Here is a 23747-nt window from a genome sequence, read left to right on the forward strand (position 1 = left end):
CTTATTGAAAAACTCAAGCAACAGCTGCAGAATATTTGTTGTTTCTGATTATATTGTACAAGCATTATCGATGGTACATTCATTGCACAAAAAACTGCCTTTTGGTTGTTCACAGGGCCATGAATTAAAAAATAAAATGCAATATTTGGACCCTATATACCTCCTATGAACTACCTGTAACCATAAGTGCTGAAATACATATGAGCAAAGTAGTCAAACTCGTTGCTGCTTTCTGAAGCGATTTAAGAACCCACTGTTTAAAAGTACAAGTTGACCCACTCGTCATGCATGAGTTCATTTAAAAAGAAACAAAACTTATTATAATGATTACACATTTTGAAATATATTTATATAATCATTAAGATACAATCTTATTTGATTACATATGGATTTCTTATAAAATATATATCTCGAACAAAAGCAGAATTATGTTTCATTGTACAAGTACTAGGTTACTCAATATAAGAACAAATATTTCACTTCTTTTCATTTCTTAATATTTTGTGACATAAGTATTTATAGCATACATTCATGTAAGTCATCAATAAATACCTTAATATTTTAAGAAACCATATAGTGACAATAATGTAATAGACTGGTAAGGAATAAGAAATTCCAAATACAATATACATGTAGTAAAGTGCTAAAATAGAAAATTTCTGCATGGGTATCATAAATGCGTGTCATAAACTGACATGTCGTCATCTTGTTCATTATTTGGATCTCTGCCAACAACGTCATCATCGTGCACAAGATCGTGCTCTCCAGTCACAGAACTACACTCGCTGTCAGCATCCTCAGAGTGTTTCCTATTGGAATGTTTTGTGGTGTCAAAAATATCTCCATTTAAATCACTAAAACTGTCAGTATGTGACAAAAGATTTCCACTTCCTCTGTAGCTTTGTGTCAATCTGGTGTCTGTGTCTCCGATGTGATGGTATACTTCCGGGATCGGCATGGATATACGTTTTAGAGACTGTTGCATTGTTCCGGAAATCCACAGTCTACCGCTGGATTTTGAGATCCGGTTGGTGATGACGTCATCATTGGTGTGTTCTATGCTGGCGATATGCTGAGAACTGTGGTGTTTATCGTGTGGTTCCTCATTGTCTGTATGTGACACATTGCCGTTGTGACGCATCACTTTGGTAGTGAATGCTTTAACAGTACGAGCACTCAAATGGGCCTGGAAATATAATTTTCAAGTTTTTATATTTATTGGTTTCTTTTCTGAATTTCAAATCTCCAGTTCTAACTAAAGATGGCACGTCTGTGCTTACATTGGATCCAGATCATGTAAATAATAAAATTTGATCAAAACATTGCTTTGGAAAAACTGAGTGATGCAGGCAAAATAGAGCATTCATCAAGTTATAGACAAACCCTTTTCATAGACGATAACATACGTGATATGTAAGCTTGATTCCATTCAGCTTGTGTCGTTGGTGATAAAGGATGATGGAATCTAGGTAGGGGTATGGCTGGTTGTCCATGTAATACAGATTGTCTTCATAATTGATTCGATGGTGCTCAACAAAATCATTGGATCTGTGAAAATGGGAAGATATCATGTCTTTACACAAAGCTACAAAACCTTGTGCATTACACCTTTCAAATATATATATGTTACTGAAAAGTCAATTATTTACTATTCAAATAATAGAGCTCTTATTACCAAGCTCATAGATCCTTTAATTTTAGGTCATACTGAGTATTACATGTTGATCAAATAACCAGAACCTACAGGCTACATGATTGCAAGTTTTAGGTTTATATCTTAAGACAGCTAAATAATTGGTAAGAAAAACACCAAAACGTAAAATTATTCGATAATATTATGTAGAAATTAAGGTAATAAAGACTCAGTAACATGAACATGAATTGTCATAGAAAAAGTCTAAAAAATTTCCTGACCAATAAATATTCCAGTTCTTCTTCACTGAGATATGCATATCTATATGACAGAAAGTGACGAAAATAAAAACCTAGGACAAATTATACTGTCTTGTTGTTCAGTCACAATTTACAATGGGACTTTCAGAAGGATTTTCTACTTGATGTTTTGAAATACTGTAATTGATTGAGCTTTGTAGACCATAAAGGTAGATGAGCAATATCCTAAGTGATGCAAACCAGATTATGTATACATAGAAGATCATTAGTATTAGAGCCTCTTCGGTTACAGTACCTGACGGAGAGGTACAGGTGGTCGGTGTTGTAGTCCCTGTACAGGAGGTAGGTCCCTGCCAGCTCAAACTTCAACACACCCTCAGCGTCCACCCGGCTAAACAGAATGGCCGATGACCTACAAAATAAAGGATACTCCTAAAAATATTGCAAGAAGTTAACAGTTTTTCTTAATATTATCAACTGGCAACAGGAATTTGACACAAATATTGATACACTAGAGGGAAAGTATCCTTTTACTGAGAGGCCACATACATGTAGAAGATTCGACCTTGGAGTAAATTTTGCGTTGTATAAAAGGTTGTGAAGAAAATTTACATGTAACTGCTTACCAACAATAGAACTTACAAACACCTATATATAATCGACAATCTCTGTGCGTTTATTCTGTAAATGAATATATTTGTATTGTTTTCTATAAAATGACCCTTTTATATGAAAAGGTAATTCTAAAGACAAGATCAAGTCGCACAATTCTCATTAGCTACATGTATATGGTTTCTTACACGTATGTTTTTGTACACGTACATGTAAATGTAAATATAGTTAACAGTGACACTGCCAGTAGATTATGACTTTTCAAAGCACAAAGAAATATTTTTAAGGCAAGTGAAGTTTTACAGGTGGATAGGGATTGAGGTGGAGGATTTCGTCATCACTTTCTCAAGATACCACATCCTTATATTTTCTTGAAAATACCACCATTTGAAAAAAAATGAGCGTTATGTGAATCCGGACAACTTAACTTAATGTGATAATGTATTCTTGATAATATATTCCCAGTCAGAACCCCCCTTGACTCTGGCTGGTACTGTCTGAATGGTTAACGAAACCCGTGCATGTCTCCCAGCCTGGGTCCTTAAAACGCAGTGAATTACTGATTAAGTGGTCACACTATGATAAATGACATGTATTATTAAAACTTTGTTTAGAAAAGTAGATAAAGGGTATTTAATGAAATGGCGTATTGATCCCAGTATTAGATTTTTTATGTAGGCTGTCTTTTAAGAGGTCTAAGGGATTTATGAAAGATAACATTTTACATTCTAAAGGAGTTAAACAAATATCAGGCGGAGATGCTGACTTCTCAAGCAGTATCCCGTACAGGAATGAGGAATATATATGATGGATATGAAGAATTATTCAGAGAGAGAGAGAGAGAGAGAGAGAGAGAGAGAGAGAGAGAGAGAGAGAGAGAGAGAGAGAGAGAGAGTTACTGAGAATGGCTAATTTAACAGTTGCAGAGATTCCTCCGTTAAGTAGAAATAAACCTTCAATAAACTTGCAGTAAATGCATTGCAATCTCACCTGACTTTCTTATCGATTTTCCGCATATAATTCACAGAATAATGACGAATTGGAACTGCACCTTTACAAGAACCACATTCAAGAGAGAGGTACGCCATCAAAATTGTCGTCAAAACTTTCAATTAACCTTTTCCAAGACCATTTTTATCATCAAACAGCGGGAGAACAAATAAGAGATAAGAACAAGAGGAACCAATATTCAATTCACTTGCCAAAATTTTATTCTGAAATTTAAGCCCGGGTAAATACTCCTATCTAAGGGTAAATTCCCTATGCGTAGTTTGGCATTAAATGGTCGATCAGAGATGATAAAGTATTCATTAAAAATTGGCCTACTCTTTGGCAATCTATGTATTATACACTATAAAGATAGATTCTGCAACTGCATTGGGTAAATCAAGGTATACGGCCTTGGATCAGTATACACTATTTTTACAACCCGAGGACTAGAAGATGGCTTGTGAAATGGTTAATCAATAGAGGAAGGAGACTAACAAAGATCGTCCCAAGCAACAGCTGATATGATTCATGCACCGATTTGCTAGGGTAATTGATTGGGGTTTTATGATGAAAACTTGATGCGCCTTTAGTATTCTACCACAATGGGCGTGGCACATTGTTAATGACTGTAGGATGGCGTACCGTTTGGTCATGAAAAGAAACATTTGTACTGGTTATATTTATCTACTATGGTTTTGATTAAAAAAAAAATATATTATATATTTTTCTCTGATATATATTTAAACGCCAGATTACATCACTTACCTATATTTCTCTTTCTGAGGTACGCTAATCGTCACCTGTTTGCTTATACCGAAGCCCATGCGAAAATAAAACGGAATCTTCCTTTTATTTTTCAGAATCATGGACCACGTTAATTTAAGTTCATCCGGAAAACGCTGTTGAACAGTGGGGTCATCCGAGACACATACAAATTCTTCAATGAATGGTGAAGTATTGCGCCGAGCAACACACCACCCTGAATGTATATAATATTAACATTTATGACCCCCTTAAGTTTTCAGCAAGCCTTGTCTTGCCAAAGGTTTATCAGACACCTCGAAATTTAATGTCAGGTAATCATATTGATTCCCCTGTCCTACTTCAAGATAGTTTGAATTCCTCAGATCATCCACTGTAAGTCTTAGGTGAAATGGAAAAAATACACAGGAAATCGACGATTTCAGTTTTCTGACACAGGCAATGAAAATCCACGTATGTAACCGAAATGTAGTATTGTTTTTATCTGGATGTCACAAATCTCGTAGGATTATCCCTAAAGACGCCCTATATTGTAGTAAAACAATCCCCAACGTGTTTTTACGCTAAAGATATGAAAATTGCAATCAGATCGACAGCTGTGTTTTTCGCTGCAAAAATCGATAAAAGTATGGAAGAAGATAGAAGAAGGGGGTTTTGACCAGGTATAACATTGTTGTTAGTCCTGTGTAGGTGATATCGGAGATACAGGTAGTCATGGGCCCCCTCAGTGTGAAGGTGTGAAAGGGAGACTATCTATAATTCATGACATGCTTCACAGACGTCGAGTCATATTGCGATGGTTCAGGTGTCTTCATTAGTAATTAACCCATTCACTAACATGCCGATACACTACAATGAATTTTACATATACGTACATCAACGAGATGCAATGCATTGTGTGGTTATTTTTGTTGTTAAATTTGCAGTAATGTCTTTTACTAATTAACAATTTTTAATTAGTCATAGACTCATTGACAATTAAGAATTGTTATTTAGTAAACGACAATAATGGAAGGGGGGGTCGTTTATGAGTGTTCATGTCCTTAATCATAATATAGTTTGTCTGCTTTTTTTTTAACTTACAAAAAACAAACAAACAAAACAAAAACAAAACAAAAACAAAAAAACACATACACTATATATTTACAGAACTTGGGGTTTTCCCCTTTAACTGGCAGTCCATACTATTTTGTTTATCCTTGGTCATCCTAAATCTTTTTAGCAATGAATTTTCAAAAACGTTTTACAACTATTATTACAAAGTACATATATTGTCACTCTATAACTCTCTAACTTGATTGTATTACATACTATTGGGGGGGGGGGGGCAGGACAGGGGGGCAGGATTTTGGAATTTAATTTTTTTTGCTTGTCAAGATTTTTTGGATGAGTCTGCCCCCCCCCCCTAACCTTTAAAAAACGATGCTATGTGCCTGGGCATAACAGGTAAAAAGAGACTTCAAATATTTATTTTCATCCCTGTTTGATTAGACCGCCCAAAATTAATTTTACGTTTAACGTCGCTTCAAAATACCAAACAAATGATTTCTTTTCACTTATATTGATACAAATACAGTACGTTATCAAACTACATATACATGTAGGTTACACGTACCTCGTTAGTAATGGCCTTTCCTGACAATCCCATTGAGTATCAGATTCAGAATCCATATATTTTGTTCTATAAACATTTCAAATTTCTACAAATTACAGTATTTTAGTAAAATCAGACTGGAAAATATCAAATTAAAAGATGGGTTTGTCTGTGCTTTTAAAACTTAATTTCTACTAAATCTACGTGCGCTGGTTACGTTTAACATAGAATTAACTTTGGAAAGCCTTAGTAACATTGAAGGGTCAGAGCTAATCTAACAGAAATAACAAAAATGTTTCCAGTTATGAGGAATTGCCCATTATATATATATGTAGCATCTTTAATCCAATGGTATTCTCTACTTATTTTGACAGCCAGTACAAATTGTGTATTTATACATGTATATTTACATTTTAAGTGTTTCTGCCTGTGATAACACTAAGTGTCGATTTTGTACTAAACAGTCCAATAAATTCAAATGACGTGTAGTTGGGGCGCAGGCGGGGTTTGCTTATCTATATTCGAATATTTATCGTACAATTGCCGAAAATCATATGAATATAAGTAATGAGGAATCATTCTTTGAATATTATGAGGTGATAATTTCGGTCGGGGCGCGATCAAATCTATCATAACGCCCTAATATCATATAAAGCCCTTCGGGCTTTATTGGATTTGATCACACCTCGACCGAAATCATCACGTCATAATACTCAAAGAATAATTTCTTAAACATCAGTACATGTAACAGTAAATCGTCAGTCCTTACGCTTCTATTAACAATACATCCGTTCTTACTTAAACAAAGGCCAGGCACACATGTAAATTGCAACTGTGAACTTTTTGGAGAAAAAAAATAATAATGTACAATTATGTACATGTACCGTTTCAGTGTTGTAAGTAAAACTCATGTTTATAATAATAAAAGGGGTAAAGTTCTGGCCCTGTCGTCACCAATTACTCAATTCAATCCTTAACTCAAATCATTAGAAGAACAGTGCATACATTTGAGGTAAAAACTCAGATCTGAGGCTGTGGAATAAGAAGAGCAAAGTTGGTGATGGCGGAGCCCGCTTTGTGGCCATACGGGCTGTGTTATGAATGATCTACTCAGTATTATTTAAAAAAAAAACCATATCCTTAAAGATACATGTACTATGTATAAAACTAGTAAAGCAAGTACATATAAGTGAAACTTAAAGAGAATTATACATTAAAAATTAAAACTCACACGAGCAGTTTCCTCCTATACATGGACATTCTTTAAGTCCTCTGACCTGCCCCCGGTATTGTTAATGCACACTGATTTACAGATACATGTAGCAGTGGACACCATTTAGCCGATCCTTTGACACCTAATTAGATCAAATTGTCACATCCCGCCATAAACCCGTCTCCTGTGAAGCAACATTTACAAACTAGGGCACGAAAATTGGAGCAGGTCACAAAACTACGGCAAATTACTTAAAAACGTACACGTGTGTTGATTGTCTTCATCCATATTTCACACTTTGAAAAAAAGTCTCAAAAATAATAAAATAACGATTTAAGTTTACTTTTACTTATTTAGAAGAAAAATAATTATTTTCTTTAATCATATCATCACATGATGAAATTAGTTTATATTATTTAGTATTCAGAAAGTTATTTGCGTTCAGTCTTGAGGGAATTTTCTCAGAAAAGGACGTCATTAATTCAATAAAATGTTATCATGGTGACATCACGGAAATGCATTTTTATTGCGTTATCTCCTTAGCATGTCATGTAAGCTTCATAATGCTATATTGTCCCTTTCTCGCTGTATGTTCAGGTTTTATTTTCAAATAGATATAAACTTGACGTTTATGCATGCATGTATATTACAGGAAATCTTAGTTCATAGAAATATACGAGCATGGTCCCGTCAATTTATGACTAAAGACGATTATGTGTAAACCAAGAAGGTGTAATAAAATCTTTCCAATGAACAGAAACGCCTTCAGTAAGGATTCCTTATACCTGTGCATTGCGCGCGATCTGACATTTAAAAGTTTGGCCGACGAATCACAATTTGATTAAACTCATTTTTCAAAAATAAGAGGAATATGTACTACAATTTTTTTTACTATGAAGAATCACTTATTAGATTACCTTGTGGTAAGAAATTGGGGATTGAATGATTAAAATGCCTAGTCTAAAAGAAAATTCTGAGATATCCGGCAAATTGCACTATAGTAATTGTAAAGGTCAGCTTTAGCTGCACAATCAGACCACGAAAATGAATGAACTTCGGTGGACAGGAAATACAACGACTGTTTCATAATACAAAGTTTAAACTGGTAAAACAATTTCTACAAACTTGTCATCTTGTCTTCTACTCAGTATCAATGAAGATTTTAGAATATGCAATATTTTTTTCAGATTTAAAGTTTATTTATACTTAAAAACTCAATCGTTTTCCCCTATATTTCAAACTTGTAATCAACATAAACCAACTAAAAGTAGACGTTGTGCAAACAAATTATGCCAGCCATGAGAAAGTCATTATCTATATGGCTAATTTGAGATGAATTTTGCTGCAAATTTGTACCAGAAAGGAATTAATGCGAGGTCTGTTAGTTAAATATTTTTTTTGAAAAATAGATCTAGATCTAAACATAAAGTTTAGTACGAATAACTGTGTTGTTAACACAGGCACTTGTTTCTGAGAAATTTTTTTTACCCTATAGTATAATAATAACACTATTATACTATAGGGTAATTGTTTTTCTTCTCAGAAACAAGTGCCTGTGGTTGTTAACTGCTGTTGTTATTGTTGTTGTTTGGTTGTTGTTGTTATTATTGTTGTTGTTTATTAAACTAGAAATTATGCTGTTTTATATATAAGAATGAATAAATGCTCGCTCCAGTTTGGAATATCCACACTTAACATTTGTAGTAAAATGTCTTTGTCTTTGATATTTTTATTCATGCTTTTCATTACATGTTGAGATTCAAATATTAAATTAATAAAAAGATGAACAATCTTAACTAAGTCAACCGTGAATCTACAACCAAATCTATGTGTACAGAGTACACAAAATACTACATGTAGTATGATAGGTAACGCTATCGCGATATAACATCGGTAAACCATGTAACTACGTTTTGAATCTCGCCCTAGGACACAAAGCAACACGATTTCCTAAGATTTGTAGAGAGTTATCTCTCTTACTCCTTTATTATTACATCGATAAGCATCACATTTTCGTCATATTGCAGCTAAGAATCCGGGATGTGGTTAAGGTTCATGAATCCTCAGATACAAATTATGTGAATTTTATAATAATATTCTATAGTACACATTTTCATAATGCACTATTAATACCTTGTGATAAAAAAATGAATATTTGAATGTCTCGTGCGGTTCTCACAAGCTCGAACATAATCACAAATGTGGGTCACATAAAAGGTGAAAAAATACAATATTAAATTATCAGAGAATGAAAATATTCAGAAAAATTCTTGATAACAATGTACAGCATTAAGCGAAATTGAAGTACATGCAACAAGGAAGCAGTGCTAGTTTTCGTTTTATTTGTAAGAGTTACCGCTCCTGAATAAACGACCCACTCTTCAAAAACTTCATTTTATTTTCCTTGGACATCCGACAATTAGAATAAAAAAGAAGCAACTATAGCTAGTGAGGGTTTAATTTTACTGTCAAATACTGAGAGCATTTTTATGAAGTGACTGAAAGTTACATATGTTATGATCGAGAGTATTGTTTGATGTATGCAGTGCGATACAAGATGCATAGTTGAGAGTGTATACACGTACCTTTACTTTTCTGTTAACCTATGATGTATACCAGGCACGGATCTAGAGGGGATGGTTCTAGGCCCCCCTCCCCAAATTTCAAAATTATAAAATTAATATACATTATGTAGTAAAGTTAAAGAAAATAAGCATCGATCCCCCTCCTCCAAACGGTTAACAAAAAACACCCCCCCCCCCCGACAAATTTCTTGATGCAGGTAAATATGGTAGATTTTTGATAGCAACTGCACATCAGCTCTATGTAAGGCCTAAGTTTCATCTCATCAATCAAACTAACGGACGTCCGTCAAACGGCAAAGTTCAAGATTCGTCAGTTTATGTTTCCCTGTTTATCGTACTTTCCTCACTCGGTTAATTTAATACGATCAAATGTTTAATAAAGTTCGTTGTGTCTGGTCGAGTTTTCAAAACTTGGACATTAACGGACTAAGGTGTTCGCTTAAAGTAGAGCAGTTATTTGCCTGATTGCGTTTTGTACGAAACTCCTATACTTGACCGATCTGATTCCGTTGATTTTCTTTGATGTCCTTTGGTTCCGAGCCAAAATCGCAACTTCTTGGACCTTTCCGTGAGTCGGCAAAACTTTTGAGAAGTTTTCTGTGTCACTACCGGACAACTACCAGTCGTCGTTAAGAACGTATTATATTTTGTCGACGATTTTTATCCGCTGGACATAGTTTCAATTGGCCTGGGGACTGGGGCATAGCACACTACCAACGTTATCGTGTATTTAATGTACGTGTACGAGTCAACTCTTGGTATTTGTCCTTTTACAAGAATTAAAATTATTGGGAATCATAGTTTATACATGACAAAAGTAGTCAGGTTGCAAATTTTATCTAAGAAATAAAATATGTCGGAAAGGACATGCAGAAACTACTTCATCAATGTTGTGGTTCATTCTGATCGTCATGTCTGTCAGATTTATCCGATTTAATCGATGGCGGGATTTTCTGTTGAGGAAACCAAACTCAGAAAATAATGAACAAATATTTTTTAAAAATCTATCAAGAAATGCATATATTTATTTATTTTTGTATCTATCACATTATCATAGTCATTTTAAATAAGAACACTGCAAAACGACGGATATATATTCCCATGTGCTTCTCACTATTCTTTTCTTATTTTTACAATAATATTTTACTCAATTCATGAATGTGCCTAACAATTCTTTGATACACTTTATTGAACTTTGTGAAAAATAACCGGAACAAATCGACATATAAGATCAAATGTATGTAAAATACAGTACAGTAACTGAATCTTTATAATTTTCGAAAGACAACGTTTCAAATGTCGTTTCTGCATAAAGACGTTTTATTCGATACACCAGAAAACTCGATTTAAATCAGCATTTTTCTTGACTTGAAACAATTAGCCATGAACATACTTATTCATCGATTAGGAATTGTAATGCGATAGTATGGGACACTGGGAGATGATTATATGTATCATTTTGTATGAAATAGAATTTCTGGATTTTTCTCTCGAAGTTTTTACTGTAAATGGTCAGTTTCATCAAATGAACATAACACAATGGGAGGTTCCTCATTTTGTTGGGTCGCACCTTATTTGAACAGATACATGTAAGATACTGTCGGTGAAAAAGGATTTAGCTCATAACTATACTGCACGGACAAACTAGGAGGTTTCTACATGTGGCATATTGATATACGATACTTAACTTACTTAGTGAACAAATGAACCCCTCCCACGCTATATGACAAATATATATACATATACTTTTAAAGTTGACTGATTGCCGATATAATCTTACCCAATTTGAAACAGAGACGGTCATATCGACGCTAGTTACTGTTTTCATTATGTATGCATAATGCATGGTGTAATTTTCTATTGATGAAACTTGGGTATATGAAGAGCTTTTCATTTAGGCCCACGCAACCAAGTTAGTTCTTTACAATTACTGATAAATGGGAACGATTGGGTATTAAGTAACTTTTGGGATATCGAGGACCATATGTGTTTCTTAAAGTAGTATCAGCTTGACGACAGCTGACCATGCTGAATAGCACTAACTTCGGTCTCTTCATATGTCCAATTGAATTCTTATAAAACTCTATTATTTGATTATAATTATTAGACCGATCATGTATATATTTGCCTACTTAAACCTTCTCGACATTCAACACATATTCAATACTGGAGGAAAAGATTAATTCAAGCCGAATGTAACATGTTTTATCGATGCGCCAATGCGCATTCAATTATCTTCTACACGCAAAATAATAAATTCACGACCAATGCATTTTGTATGAAATATGATGATCGATTTGATGGCTGGTTTCGAGTTTTTTTTTTATAATAATGATGATTTATGTTCGTTACACTTCGGTGTACGTTCATCTTCCGTGTGTTTCATACATCTGGTAATACTGCTAAGATAAAATATGACTACAAATTCGTTTTTATTTTAACATTTTTTTTTCAGAACAGAAAATGGAAACATCATTTTTTTTAAATAAATTTCAATCCAACACTTTTAGTACAGAATATAGTATCATTTTAAGAATATATTCTTCGAAACGTGCAAGCCCTGTCATGAAAAGTGATTTCAAAAACAAGAAAGTTATACGTTTTTAACGCAATTCAAAATAAAGAGTTATTTTAACAGAAAAGCAACATTTTACTTAAGACTTAAACACAAATATTGAAAACATCCCGCACCTGATTTGCACGTGTGAATGGTCTAATTTGATTTGACTAAGATGTATTTATTCTGAAGTATGTGCTTTGCACCAAGGACGCGGACTGATTTCAACACGCGCTTTCAAAAGACTCCCTTGTAAGTGTTTATTCTGCTCATTAAATTAAGCAGCATTTTTATTTAAGTAACTTGTAGCCATTGAATATAGCCTTCGGCGGTTACTTTAGGAATTAATAGTTTATCCTTCGCCATTGAGTTGAAGATAAACGAACAAATGGTAGACAAAGATGGGGGTAGAGCTTCGAGTTTTCGAGTGCTTCGCTCTTTTATTCTTGGGTAACTAATAAAACAGACATCATGAGGGAATTATCCGTCTCCTATTGGTTTTAAAACTTTATGGATCCTTAATGTAAACTCACCAGATTCAGGCTTTTGAATGAGACTTTGCAATCAATTTCAAAAAACAAATAATAGCGATTAAATCCTGTCAATAAATTTGTTCATTTTCTTTTAAAAGTAGGAGTTCCGTAAACTTTGAATGTTTGTTTTTTAAAGAGAAATGTTTTTCACTTTATGTCAACAGCCGAAAGAGATGCCTGCAAATCGCTCCGCTACTCATCTGATTTTTATTAGGACTTTTAAAAACGTAGAAAAATAAAATATTTGTATAAAAGTTTGATTTGAATACAGAAGAAGGCATTCAAATGATACGTTTTTACCTCAAGTCGAGAATCCGGTGAAGGGCCCAGTTATTTATAAGGTACATAAACCGTTTCAAAACGTAAATTTTTAATCAAATGGAGGAATTTTAACAACTTTCTTCTCAAGGCTGAATGCAAATGTTGACATTATGAACATGAAGTGTTTAATTTATCTGAATAGAAGCTTTTTCTGGGGGTCGAGCTACAGATTCAATATGATAGGATCACATCGTAATGTAGGACAAATTGTGACTTTAAAAAACATTGCTAGAAATTACTAAAAATAAAATAGATTATCAATATCAGGATAATGCGGAAATATTCATAATAAAAAGTTATAATTTTTGTGTAAAACTTTGACACTGTTGCTTTTTCCATTATGACATTACTCAGATTTTGCTACAATTGATAATAGCCCCGCTATATTTTGCTGCTAGTAAATTAGATTTGTTGTTGCCGTTTCTTTCTTATTGCGGTTTGATATTACCATTATTGTTGTTTCGTTAGATTTGAATTGTAGTATTAATGCTAATTTCAAGGGCTATTTTCATTCATAAGAGCCATAATGCTGTTGCTATGCAAAGTTAATTTCATATAGAAGTATACGTACCTTACAGTGAGAATTAACTCTTATTTTGGTGAGATTGCGTTTCAAATTTTGTTGAATTTTTTTACACTATGATGACATTTTTGTTAGATGCAAATATGAGACCCTTTTGACTTTTGTTAAAAGCACAGCAAATAAAATTCACTGCCATGCACACTCTGCAAAACAAAGAAATAAAAGCAACATGATAAAAATTTCAGGACCCAAGACTAAAAACTGAGAATTCATAAACATTTTGATATCAGTTTTTTTTTTTTTTTTTTTTTTTTTGTTTGTTTGTTTTTTTTTTTTTTTATACTTTTCAGTACTTGAATTGAATTTCTAATCTGAATTTTCATGTCCAAATGTCAAACAAATTGTTATAAAATGAATTGTATAAAACGAAATAAATGAATACTAAGTATATTTTTCTACAGTCTATTAATTTTTAGTTTATGGTCTTGGGATACATGCAAATGGTAGTCAAAATATACCCCAATGTCTTAACTTTTCACTAAAGACATAAGAAATTCAAATCATCTTTCAAAATTGTCTTTATGCACGTTTTGAATTTAAAACCTATATAACTGTCATTTAAGAGTACACTGTAAACAAGCATTTTTGAGAATGATTGAAATGATAGAGACTTGGCTGTTCGTCAGGGGCCGATCGCGAATCCTGTAGTTTTATTAGACTAAGTAAACGGAAATAGCGTTCTGTCTTAATTTGGCAGATATATAGAGTATAAGATGTTACCTACGACTTTTTTAGATTTCATGTCATCAATCTTTCTTCAATATTTTAATTAACTGTAAAAACCAATATTGGAATGAGTGAATTCTAGAGCTATAACTGTAATGTACGTCTTGGATCGTTTACAAAAGCATTTTGAGTTGACTCTTTGTAAAAATGAAAAAAAAAAATTGTTGTTTCAGTTCGCTTTTATTTAAAAACAAAAAAAAATGTTATCATCTATGAAATAATTTAAAAATATTTCTTATGCATGAAATGAAGCATAATTTCATAGAGCCAAAGAATACGTGACAGTCTGTACGTCTTTGAGATTGGGGTTTTCTGACGATAAAAGGGACGTGGTGCGAAATAATCCATCTTTTGGTAAATTTACCCCAATCATTACAGATAAATAGTTTCACCCGGGGACTAGACAAGTATATTGGATTTAAAACGATTTTTAAAGAGTTATTTTAGTAAGTGATTTTGGAACGGGATTGACTTTTAAACGATGTTTCCATTTCACGATTAACCAGTTACACCAATAAAGCATTATTTCCATTGATCCTACATACTTTAAAGGATCTAACCAAATATACAACAATGGACAGTACCAATTGTTACGCAAAAATTAAGGGAAAGAACGGGATCTTTTGGAGATTTTGGTCATTTCAGACCAACATTGACCACTTTCCCAGGGGTATTCAAGACAATGTTGTCAATATTATATATCCAGATTACAAAATGTAATTTTGTCCCCTGTCTTTGGTAGACCCCAAGTAGAGATTCCGTAAAACAGTATGAAAACATGGAAATGTTTGATTGAATAATATGAAATTATCGTGATAAAAATTTTCCCAACGTTCAAATACATATGGTAACCAAATACCATTGCGCTCAGTAAAAAAGAGAAAAACATTTTTTAATGTTAAAAATAGTGTTATTGAAGTATTTACTCACAAATGGGATTCATTAGTAAAGGCATACTGTGTAGATTATTATGCATGCTATTTACTTTTTATAATATTTGAAAATAAAACATGTAAAGCGTACCTAAAGTAATTTGGGTTTTTTTTTTGTTTTTTTTTTGTTTAACTAGATGCAATGTTATACCAGTATTTTGTTTAAACTCATGTATGGTTTTCTTTTCATAAGAAAAGGAAAACGTGGATTTGCATTTGTAACATTTTTTTTTTAAATTTCATTGAGAAATGATTTTCCTCGAGTGCATTTGTTTACATGTTTAAAAAATATACATATGTAGTTTGGCATACCACTGGGCTTTACGAAGACGTTTGTTCCTATGGTACATATGTTACAACTGCACCAGGCTTTTTTACAAGCAATTTACATGTATTTTACCCCGTACAATTTTTCTTTTTACCGAATATGCCAGATAGGATACTTTCAATTGCAGGACAACACCTTTCAGTCAATAAGCTTTATTAACATGGCAGACAGCATGAAAATTATACTGACATTACTCCCAATTTTAGTCTGATAAATTCATGTACATGTATATGATTTTACTTTGCATGTCTGCGATACAATGACTGGTTTCTGCATACTGAGAACAATGACGTTATTGTTAGTATACTATTGTAGTCGGTTATTGCGCATGCAGATTTTTTTTTTTTCTTCGTTTTTTTTTTTTTTTTGGGGGGGGGGGGGGCTAATTTTCATTTCACTTTATCATTTTTTCAGGGGCTAGACTGAGGTTTGGGGAGCAGTTTGGGGGTTTGAGAAGAAAATTGGAAATGGGTCGATCGTATTGTTGATAACTAGTAGTAACTCTCTCTCTCTCTCTCTCTCTCTCTCTCTCTCTCTCTCTCTCTCTCCTTTTAATCGCGCTGGGGGCATAAATCAGTTAATTATATACTCTTTAATATCGAAATACACATACTTTAAGTGAAAATCTATTCTGATTTTAGGGACAAATTTGTTGTTTTGTTTGAGAACATTGAGAAAGTATTGAAACTGGTAGGCACAAAATTAATAAATACACTTAGTTTATGAAAATAACATTACTCGAGAGTTACAATTTTTATTTACCCGAGACTTAACATACTTAGTACATTCTGTAGTTGTTTAAATACTGCTGAACTCTAATCTAGTTTTTTGAAACTTTTATTTGATCCATTGACTTAAAAATTATCCAAACAGGTTGGCAGGTAATAAATTCATAAATTAATTTACGTCCTAGTAAATGAAATTAAATTTGCTTGAAATTCAAATATTTTATTTAAGATTTTGAATATAAATGACAAAAAAAGTGGAGGGGTCTCATAACAATAGAAATTTAATGAAGAATTTTAATTTTTATTACAAGTACTTGTATAAGTAGTTGTAAAACACGTAGTAATTGTTGTAGTATTGACTCAGCACCACAACAGTGGCCGCATGTAAGACTTAGTCTAGTTTTCAGAATAATAATAATGAGCAGGCAAACTCAAGTTCAAATAACATTACCGGGGTTTGGAGTGTTTGACAAAGATCAAATAAATGAACCTTGGTCATTTAATGAGATATTGAGAGGACAATTGGGATCAGCGGTCCTACTCAAGAGGCAACTAGTGGCGCACTTCGTTCGACTCCGGGCTCAAATGTTTATTTTATGCCCAATTTCACAATGTTATCAGGTTTAGACTAATCCCCCCACTCTGGACCCAAGGGCTGCCCATTTTGACCATTCTATAGGGCGCACGTGTTTCGGACAATGCCGTTTTAGGGCAGATTTATTTAAGACTGAATACCTTTTCTTGAACATCTGATGAAAATGTTTGTCTAAGAGATTTACGAGGCTATCATTATTTCCTGTAAAAAAAAAAAAGAAAGCTAAACTTTAAATGATACTTTATTTGAGAATTTTCCTTCTTAAATATTAACTGTTCTTAGCAATCACCCATATAGATACAAAAACGTATAAATAAATAATTGGTAAGATATTGAGTTTCTATTTCTATTGAGAGTGATAAGTACAAATTCAAAATATAATCTAATTTGTTAGTTATCCTTAAATTCTCTGTTTTCAAAAGATACAAATTAAAGTCTTAATGCGATAAAATCTTAGCACACATTTTACAATGCAAACTTTGTTCATTCGTTTTTTTTAAATTTCTTATTACATGTATTTCATTTAGTGTAAGAACAATCAAAAGAATTATAATAAATTTGATTTTTACAGCTAAAACAAAGATATTAAGAGCATAAGGAATTGTCACTGTGTCTTATAATAATGTTGCAGTTCATTTGCGTATAAATATTTGTAAATAAAAAGCAACTGCACGTGAAATATATGTACAAAAAAAAAAATAATTAGTGACATCGCTATCATGAAACGTCAATTTCATCCTCGCTGTCGGAGCTGGTTGTTTCTGCATCATCCATTACATGTTCGTTATCAGATTCAACTTCTGGAAGATCGTGTAAATGGTGCACGGGATTAGATTTACAAGGACTGAGATTATCGTCCATTGGCTTAGTCTGTGTACACTCGGACAGGTTGATAGCTTCATGTCTTTGTTTACTGATAGTCTCACCCTCGTCCTCGCACTGATTTGATTTGCTGGGCAATGTCGCGTCACGTGACCCCCCTCCCGAAAGCAACTCCCTTTCTTTTGAATTTCGCCACTTCATTCTCCTGTTCTGAAACCATATCTTCACCTGAAAATTTGAAGAAAAAATAGGGATATACTGTATATTGGAAGCTGAAGCATTGATATTTTTGGAACGATTATCGTAGAATAATTACGTCCTTGTACTGAATGTCAATTCTAATTAAAGGCGGAAGACTTTTTTAATACATTTCAGGAACGTTTATCGCAGAACAATAATGTCATTATAATAAATGTCAATTTTTTACCATCCCACTATTACAGGTGATATAAAAGGCATTCGAATAAAGAAAACAAAGTGTAACATCTCAGATGCACAATATGTTCTACGAGAATTAATTTGGCACATTTCAAAATGAAAATTATTGCTACGCTTATTGAAACACATGTTGCTTTTCAATTCATCCCGTAATAAATAACTGAGATATATGACATTTATAATGGTGGAGTATTAATGTAATCACGCCTGCTGTTACATGTACTTTTTCACTTAATGTTTAGTGATTCATCGACTTGTAAATATGTTTTAGCAAAACTGCCGGACAAATATTTCCCTTTACGCTTCAAATTAATCAGTTTACGTTTTCCGGTAAATTGGAGGGGGAGGGAGGGGTGTATTCGAAATTTCGAATAGCAAATGTTTGAAAACACTTGAGATGCATTGTTCATCTTAAAATTACTCGCGGTGGTGTCCTTCCGTCATGCGCAACACGCGTCTAAGATGTTCAAGAGGAGGAAAAATTATTAAACCAGTGATTGGTCATTAAACCACTGTTTATTTGTGTACGTCACTAACAGCTGTTCGGAATTGTTCAAAATGCCCCTCGGATTCCATCAACATCGATTAGATGTCAGGAGAAAAGAAAAAAACTCTGTCGCTATTAGCTAACTGTGAAGATCTCCCCGTGCATATGATGTACTGCAAGACAAACTTAAGAAGGTTTGTATCAATTGCCCGAATCCGCCCGAGCACGCATGCTCTAGGGGCGATTTGTAAAAGAAAAGGCTAACCCAGGAGAAGTTGCAGGCACTTTGTATTGTAATTGAAACATCTGGAATGGACACTGTATAAGAAATAAATGGAAAAGCGGGCGACTATTTTGTGCTTAATTAGTCGTTTAGATTTCATAAAAGTCGCTACAGTGTCTGGAGATGACACGAATTTTATTCGTTATTGTCGCTGCTCCACGGGAAGTCTTATTCATGCGCGCACATTTTGCTAATTACAAAAGCAATTTATGTATATAATCGCATGATTAGATTTTATCCATATAAAGATATGTATCAAATGCATATGAATCGCAGTTGGGAAAAGTCCCGAAGCATTTCCCTCATACACGTATTAACATGTAGTTCAATTGCAAAGTTCTATTTCAGATAAAATCGAACATCAGAAATATCATATTTTTTAATAAGATTTTTTAATAGTTGTATGTCCAAAAACAAATTTAACATTTTACATTGAATTTAGATTTTATAAGAAAAAAAATTATTGTAGGTGACAAGTTAATTACCTGGTATATATATTTATAAGGAAGGGTTTCAGGAAATAAATTTTGCATGCAGTATGAAATTCATACCTGTGAATCTTTCAAGCCCAGTTTTGCCGCTAATTTCTTCCTGTCTGGTTTACTGATGTACTTTTGTTTCTGGAACATTTTCTCCAGACCCTTTCTCTGCATGTCTGAGAACACAGCCCGTCTCAGCATTCCTCTCCGGGGCTTCCCCCGCATGCTGCTTAGGAAGGTGAACGCATTGGGAACCGGAAGTAAGGGGGAATCTGAAACAAAAAGCATTTTGAAAATTCAGTTGTCATTATTTTTTTAGTTTTCAATTTTATTTTTTTTTTTAGGTTTTGTTGTTAATATATTAATTTTTATTTATTTTTTTGTTTTAAACTTTTACTTATAGCTACTAAAGTGTTAGTTGAATTTGCGGGTATTTTATGTCATGTATTTGGGTATCTTGTTCCGTGTACTTTCGTTGAAGTTATATATTTTTTTTAGATAAATGAATAAATAATAGAAAATAAATCGATACACACAATTTTTAAGATGTAATTCAAATCAAACAAATGATTGAGGAACGTATAATCAATCTTGGATATATTCTCCTGTTAAGAAGATAAGAAATCCATACAACTGAACAAAGGTAAAACTATAAATGTGTACTGTTTGCTCTTTATAATTAACAATAAATATGTATATCATACGACGGAGTTGAAAGACTGACAACGATTGATCCCACAAATAAGCCAAGTCGTAAATAAAACCCAAGGACCGTGGCTTGATTGATGAGTGTCTTCATTATTTCTACCATCATTCAACTATCACTGGTGGCCCTCAACATCCGGGCTATCTTCACCACCTCTTCGCTATACCCTAACTGTATACGTTTTGTCTGTGGGCGATGCAGTCATTTGTCAAACGATCTCTCCGGCGATTGTGATTATATTACACGATAAATTTCAATTGGGTTTTATTGGGAAAGAGAGCGATTTAGAGCGCCAACTGTTGCACTCATTTCATGGACGATAATTATATGCTGCACACTCAAATTGTGATCAATATAGGTGTAAATAACGTATATTTTTACTTATCGTCTAGATACCGGACAGGATAACCAGCATTGCATCTCTATCTCTCTCTATCACTGTTATCCGCCTCTACTTAAGTTTGCATTAAATAATCAAGGGAAGTGGTCGTAAGATATTAGAAAGATTTCGGGTCGTATTTGCATAAAAAGCAAATTTATTGAATGATTTATTGAGTTATGTTCACATCTGGATAGGCGATTTCGTTGAATTTATGTTTTATTTCTTTGTATAATAGTATTTATCTTTGTGTAATATTTCATAACCATTTAGTTGTAAATTTGCAGCAAATGGTGTGCAAATAAATTTCGAGTTTTATTAGCGCAGCAGTTGTTTGATTTATACCTTTTTTGGCAGCAAGTGTGGTTTATTAATACATGTTTTAATACATATTTACATTTATAAACTTTAAACAGAATGTTAAGATAAATTGTCAATGATAGAAACAAATAAATAAAAGTCACTCGACAATTCCCGATTTATTTTAATTTTTAAAGTTCCGGCAAGATTTATTCTTTCTTCCATGGTTATCACAATCTCATTTGCATTTATTGTTAATTTTCCCCCGCAGTAAGAGGCGCGATTGATACTGGATCCGACGTTACCAGTGGGTGGTATGACGAAAAAAGGGTTCCCCGAGGTCAGACAACACCCAAATCAAAGGGGGACACCGCTAACCGCGTCATGTAAATCTCGCGGGTAATTCCGGGTTGTCTTTCCCCCTGACTCGTTACATACCCCGTAAGTATTGAAGGGACTCACCGGAGAACATGCAAACACGTGTGCGTCTTTCATGTATCTTTATTCTAAGGTCAAGTACCTTGCAAATTAAAGGCTTCTATTAAAATTATTCGAAACTCAATTTAGAAGAATGTTTGTAGTGAAGAGGTCCTTTTTGTCCTAACGTTTTTGTTTCGTAAGTGGGTGATACATTTCAAGCATCAAATATTCATTTGATTTGATTTAAAAGAAGAAACGGACCCAATCGTTTTAATGAACAGAGGAATCTCTTTAATGAGGCATTTGACAAGAGATAGAATTGCAATGGAAATGTTAAACGTCAAGGCTTATAACATTTAGTGTTTGATAATGTACCTAGCCCAGGTTCACCCCGGGAATTTTCGCGATCTTGCGTATGGATGGCAAATATTTTGATTGAACTCTTAAAACGAAGATGACCATTAGCACACACACAAATATTAGTACTCGATTGCAACAGTTTATTATATTAATTGTGAATTGGCTTTTATCATGTAATTATTGCCCATGATAATATCTTTGAGGGAACAATTAAACAATGCCCGGACCATCTCGTTTCACGGCCTGGGACAGCCAGATATCGCCCTGAGCCTACTCGGCTCTTGGTCGCTGGCGCCGCCGTGACATCCATTTTTGTGAAATAAACAATTGATAAAGAAAAACTCGTTAACACGGCCATTAAATTGATAGATACATCAATATGGGGAACTCATCACATGAACACGGAAACAGGAGTACAGGTACTAGTATATACTGTGTAGTACCTCAGTATTACAGGTGATGTCCTGCAGTTATATATTTTACATAGACATTTTGGTATGATACATTTTCTGTTAATTTTTACGTTATTCCATTCTTTCCCCCACATAAAACAACCGAGATGATTCCCATTTCTTTCATAATGATATCAAAAAGTGAAAATGAACAGGGAAGTCTTACTTGTGAAGTACGGGTGTCGTAGCATTCCCGACAGGTGCGGGTCGTAGAACGGATGCCGCGGGAGGAATGCGGTAGGGTGCGGCAATCCTTGTCCTAGCCCTGTCCCACAGGCCTTCAGGTAGGAGGCCGGGAGTCCCGGGAGCGACGAGGGAGGAGTGGTGAGGGTAGAGGTGCACGGTTCCTCCACTGAAAAAAACCCAAGAAAAATTCTTTTTTTAAATTTACTGCATCACAGAGAATGTCATATTCGGATGTACAAATTGTCTGCATTTAGGAATACTTGATTTATTTTGGAAAAAAGAATACCCAACGAAATAAAATAAGCTAAATGCAAGCGTCTTTTAGAAATGTAACCCTATTTTGAGTCAGAGAACTATTAAAAAATGGACAAAAAATTAACGTAAAGGTACATGAAGACTTGAATCTTTTTAATTTTGCTGTTTTGATTTACAAAATATGAAAACAAATATTACACTTACCTTGTTTTTGTGCATCGTCTTCTTCAGAAGATCCAAGGATTGCATTTACTCCGAATTTGAGGAAGGGGGAGTTTGACGGATTCTGTCGTGTCCCTTCCCCCGGGGACTTTGGCTGAGGTGGTAAGACTGGTCTTCCGAGGGGGAACTGTCGGGACAACAATGAATGGTTCCTCTCCCTCAGTAAATTCTCCACAAGGAACGAGGGCGAGGGTCCGGGCTGACCCAGCCCCTGTGTACAGTCCAAGTTCGCTGCCGAGCGCAAGTAAGTCTGATACAGTTGCGAGGGCGATATCACATTAGGAAACATTTTCACTAGATAAAAAAGTCCTCTGTCAGGAAAACTTGTTAGAAGAAAATTATATCAAAATAATCTGTGGACCATTCAGAAAATCACACTTTTCAGCAGTCGCAGCTTTATGAAGTAACTTTCGAGAACAACCTGTTTTATGTCATTTTTTTTATGAGCAGATACGATAAAATTTATTCGCTTTGATTATCTTCTAATTCTAAACAATTTGCAAAAGCGCTATTTTATACATTATAATATCAACAAATACTAAACACGTGGCCCCTAACCAATCAAATGCGTAAACGGTCCCCAGCTTCCAGACTATTGATATTTTCTCTGCTCGTCTTCGTTCAAAATGGGCGGGGCTTCGGACCGAACAAATGAAGCGATTTAAGGGACAGTATGATATCGCTAATTTACATAGGATCGAAAGCATTTAAATATGGTTAAGCATTTCACGGTTCTAGGGTATGAATTTAAGAATGTTTTTTTAATGACCGAGTTAAATGTTAAGATAGAGATTCGGAAGACAGCGATTCAACGTAAAATTTAAAAAAAAATCCGGTTTATCAGAATTCTCACAAATCCAAAGTATCAATGGCGCAAAGACCCCGACCCGTGGTTTGTTTGTACAGGGGATATAGATAACGATTAACAATACGTTGTTTTTATAGGCAATCAAAGAGAACATGTGATACAAAATTACACCACTGTCTGCAGCCGTATTTGGTGAAC

General features: G+C 34.0%; 2 protein-coding genes across 4 annotated transcripts; both read right to left on the reverse strand.

Annotated features, from left to right (window-relative positions):
* Positions 1–34: 34 nt before the first annotated feature.
* Positions 35–7344, reverse strand: LOC109618502 (uncharacterized). 3 transcript variants are annotated; one of them, XM_034464405.2, is made up of 4 exons: positions 7083–7344; positions 2189–2305; positions 1407–1548; positions 35–1186 (listed from the first exon to the last, which is right to left on the reverse strand). In XM_034464405.2, the coding sequence occupies exons 1-4, from the start codon at positions 7109–7111 to the stop codon at positions 671–673; spliced, it is 804 nt and encodes a 267-aa protein (XP_034320296.2). In that variant the 5' UTR covers positions 7112–7344; the 3' UTR covers positions 35–670. The 3 variants fall into 3 exon arrangements, with proteins under 3 accessions (XP_034320296.2, XP_034320290.2, XP_034320281.2); XM_034464399.2 differs by lacking the exon at positions 7083–7344 and adding an exon at positions 4261–4941; XM_034464390.2 differs by lacking the exon at positions 7083–7344 and adding an exon at positions 3496–3650.
* Positions 7345–17213: 9869 nt separating this feature from the next.
* Positions 17214–23311, reverse strand: LOC105342731 (homeobox protein DBX1). Its single transcript, XM_066085786.1, has 4 exons — positions 22724–23311; positions 22245–22430; positions 19534–19733; positions 17214–18002 (listed from the first exon to the last, which is right to left on the reverse strand). Exons 1-4 carry the CDS (start codon positions 23028–23030, stop codon positions 17670–17672), a joined length of 1026 nt encoding a protein of 341 aa, XP_065941858.1. The 5' UTR covers positions 23031–23311; the 3' UTR covers positions 17214–17669.
* Between the last annotated feature and the right edge of the window lie 436 nt (positions 23312–23747).

The sequence above is a fragment of the Magallana gigas genome, chromosome 5, assembly GCF_963853765.1.
Source record: "Magallana gigas chromosome 5, xbMagGiga1.1, whole genome shotgun sequence".
NCBI classification, from domain to species: Eukaryota; Metazoa; Mollusca; class Bivalvia; order Ostreida; family Ostreidae; genus Magallana; species Magallana gigas.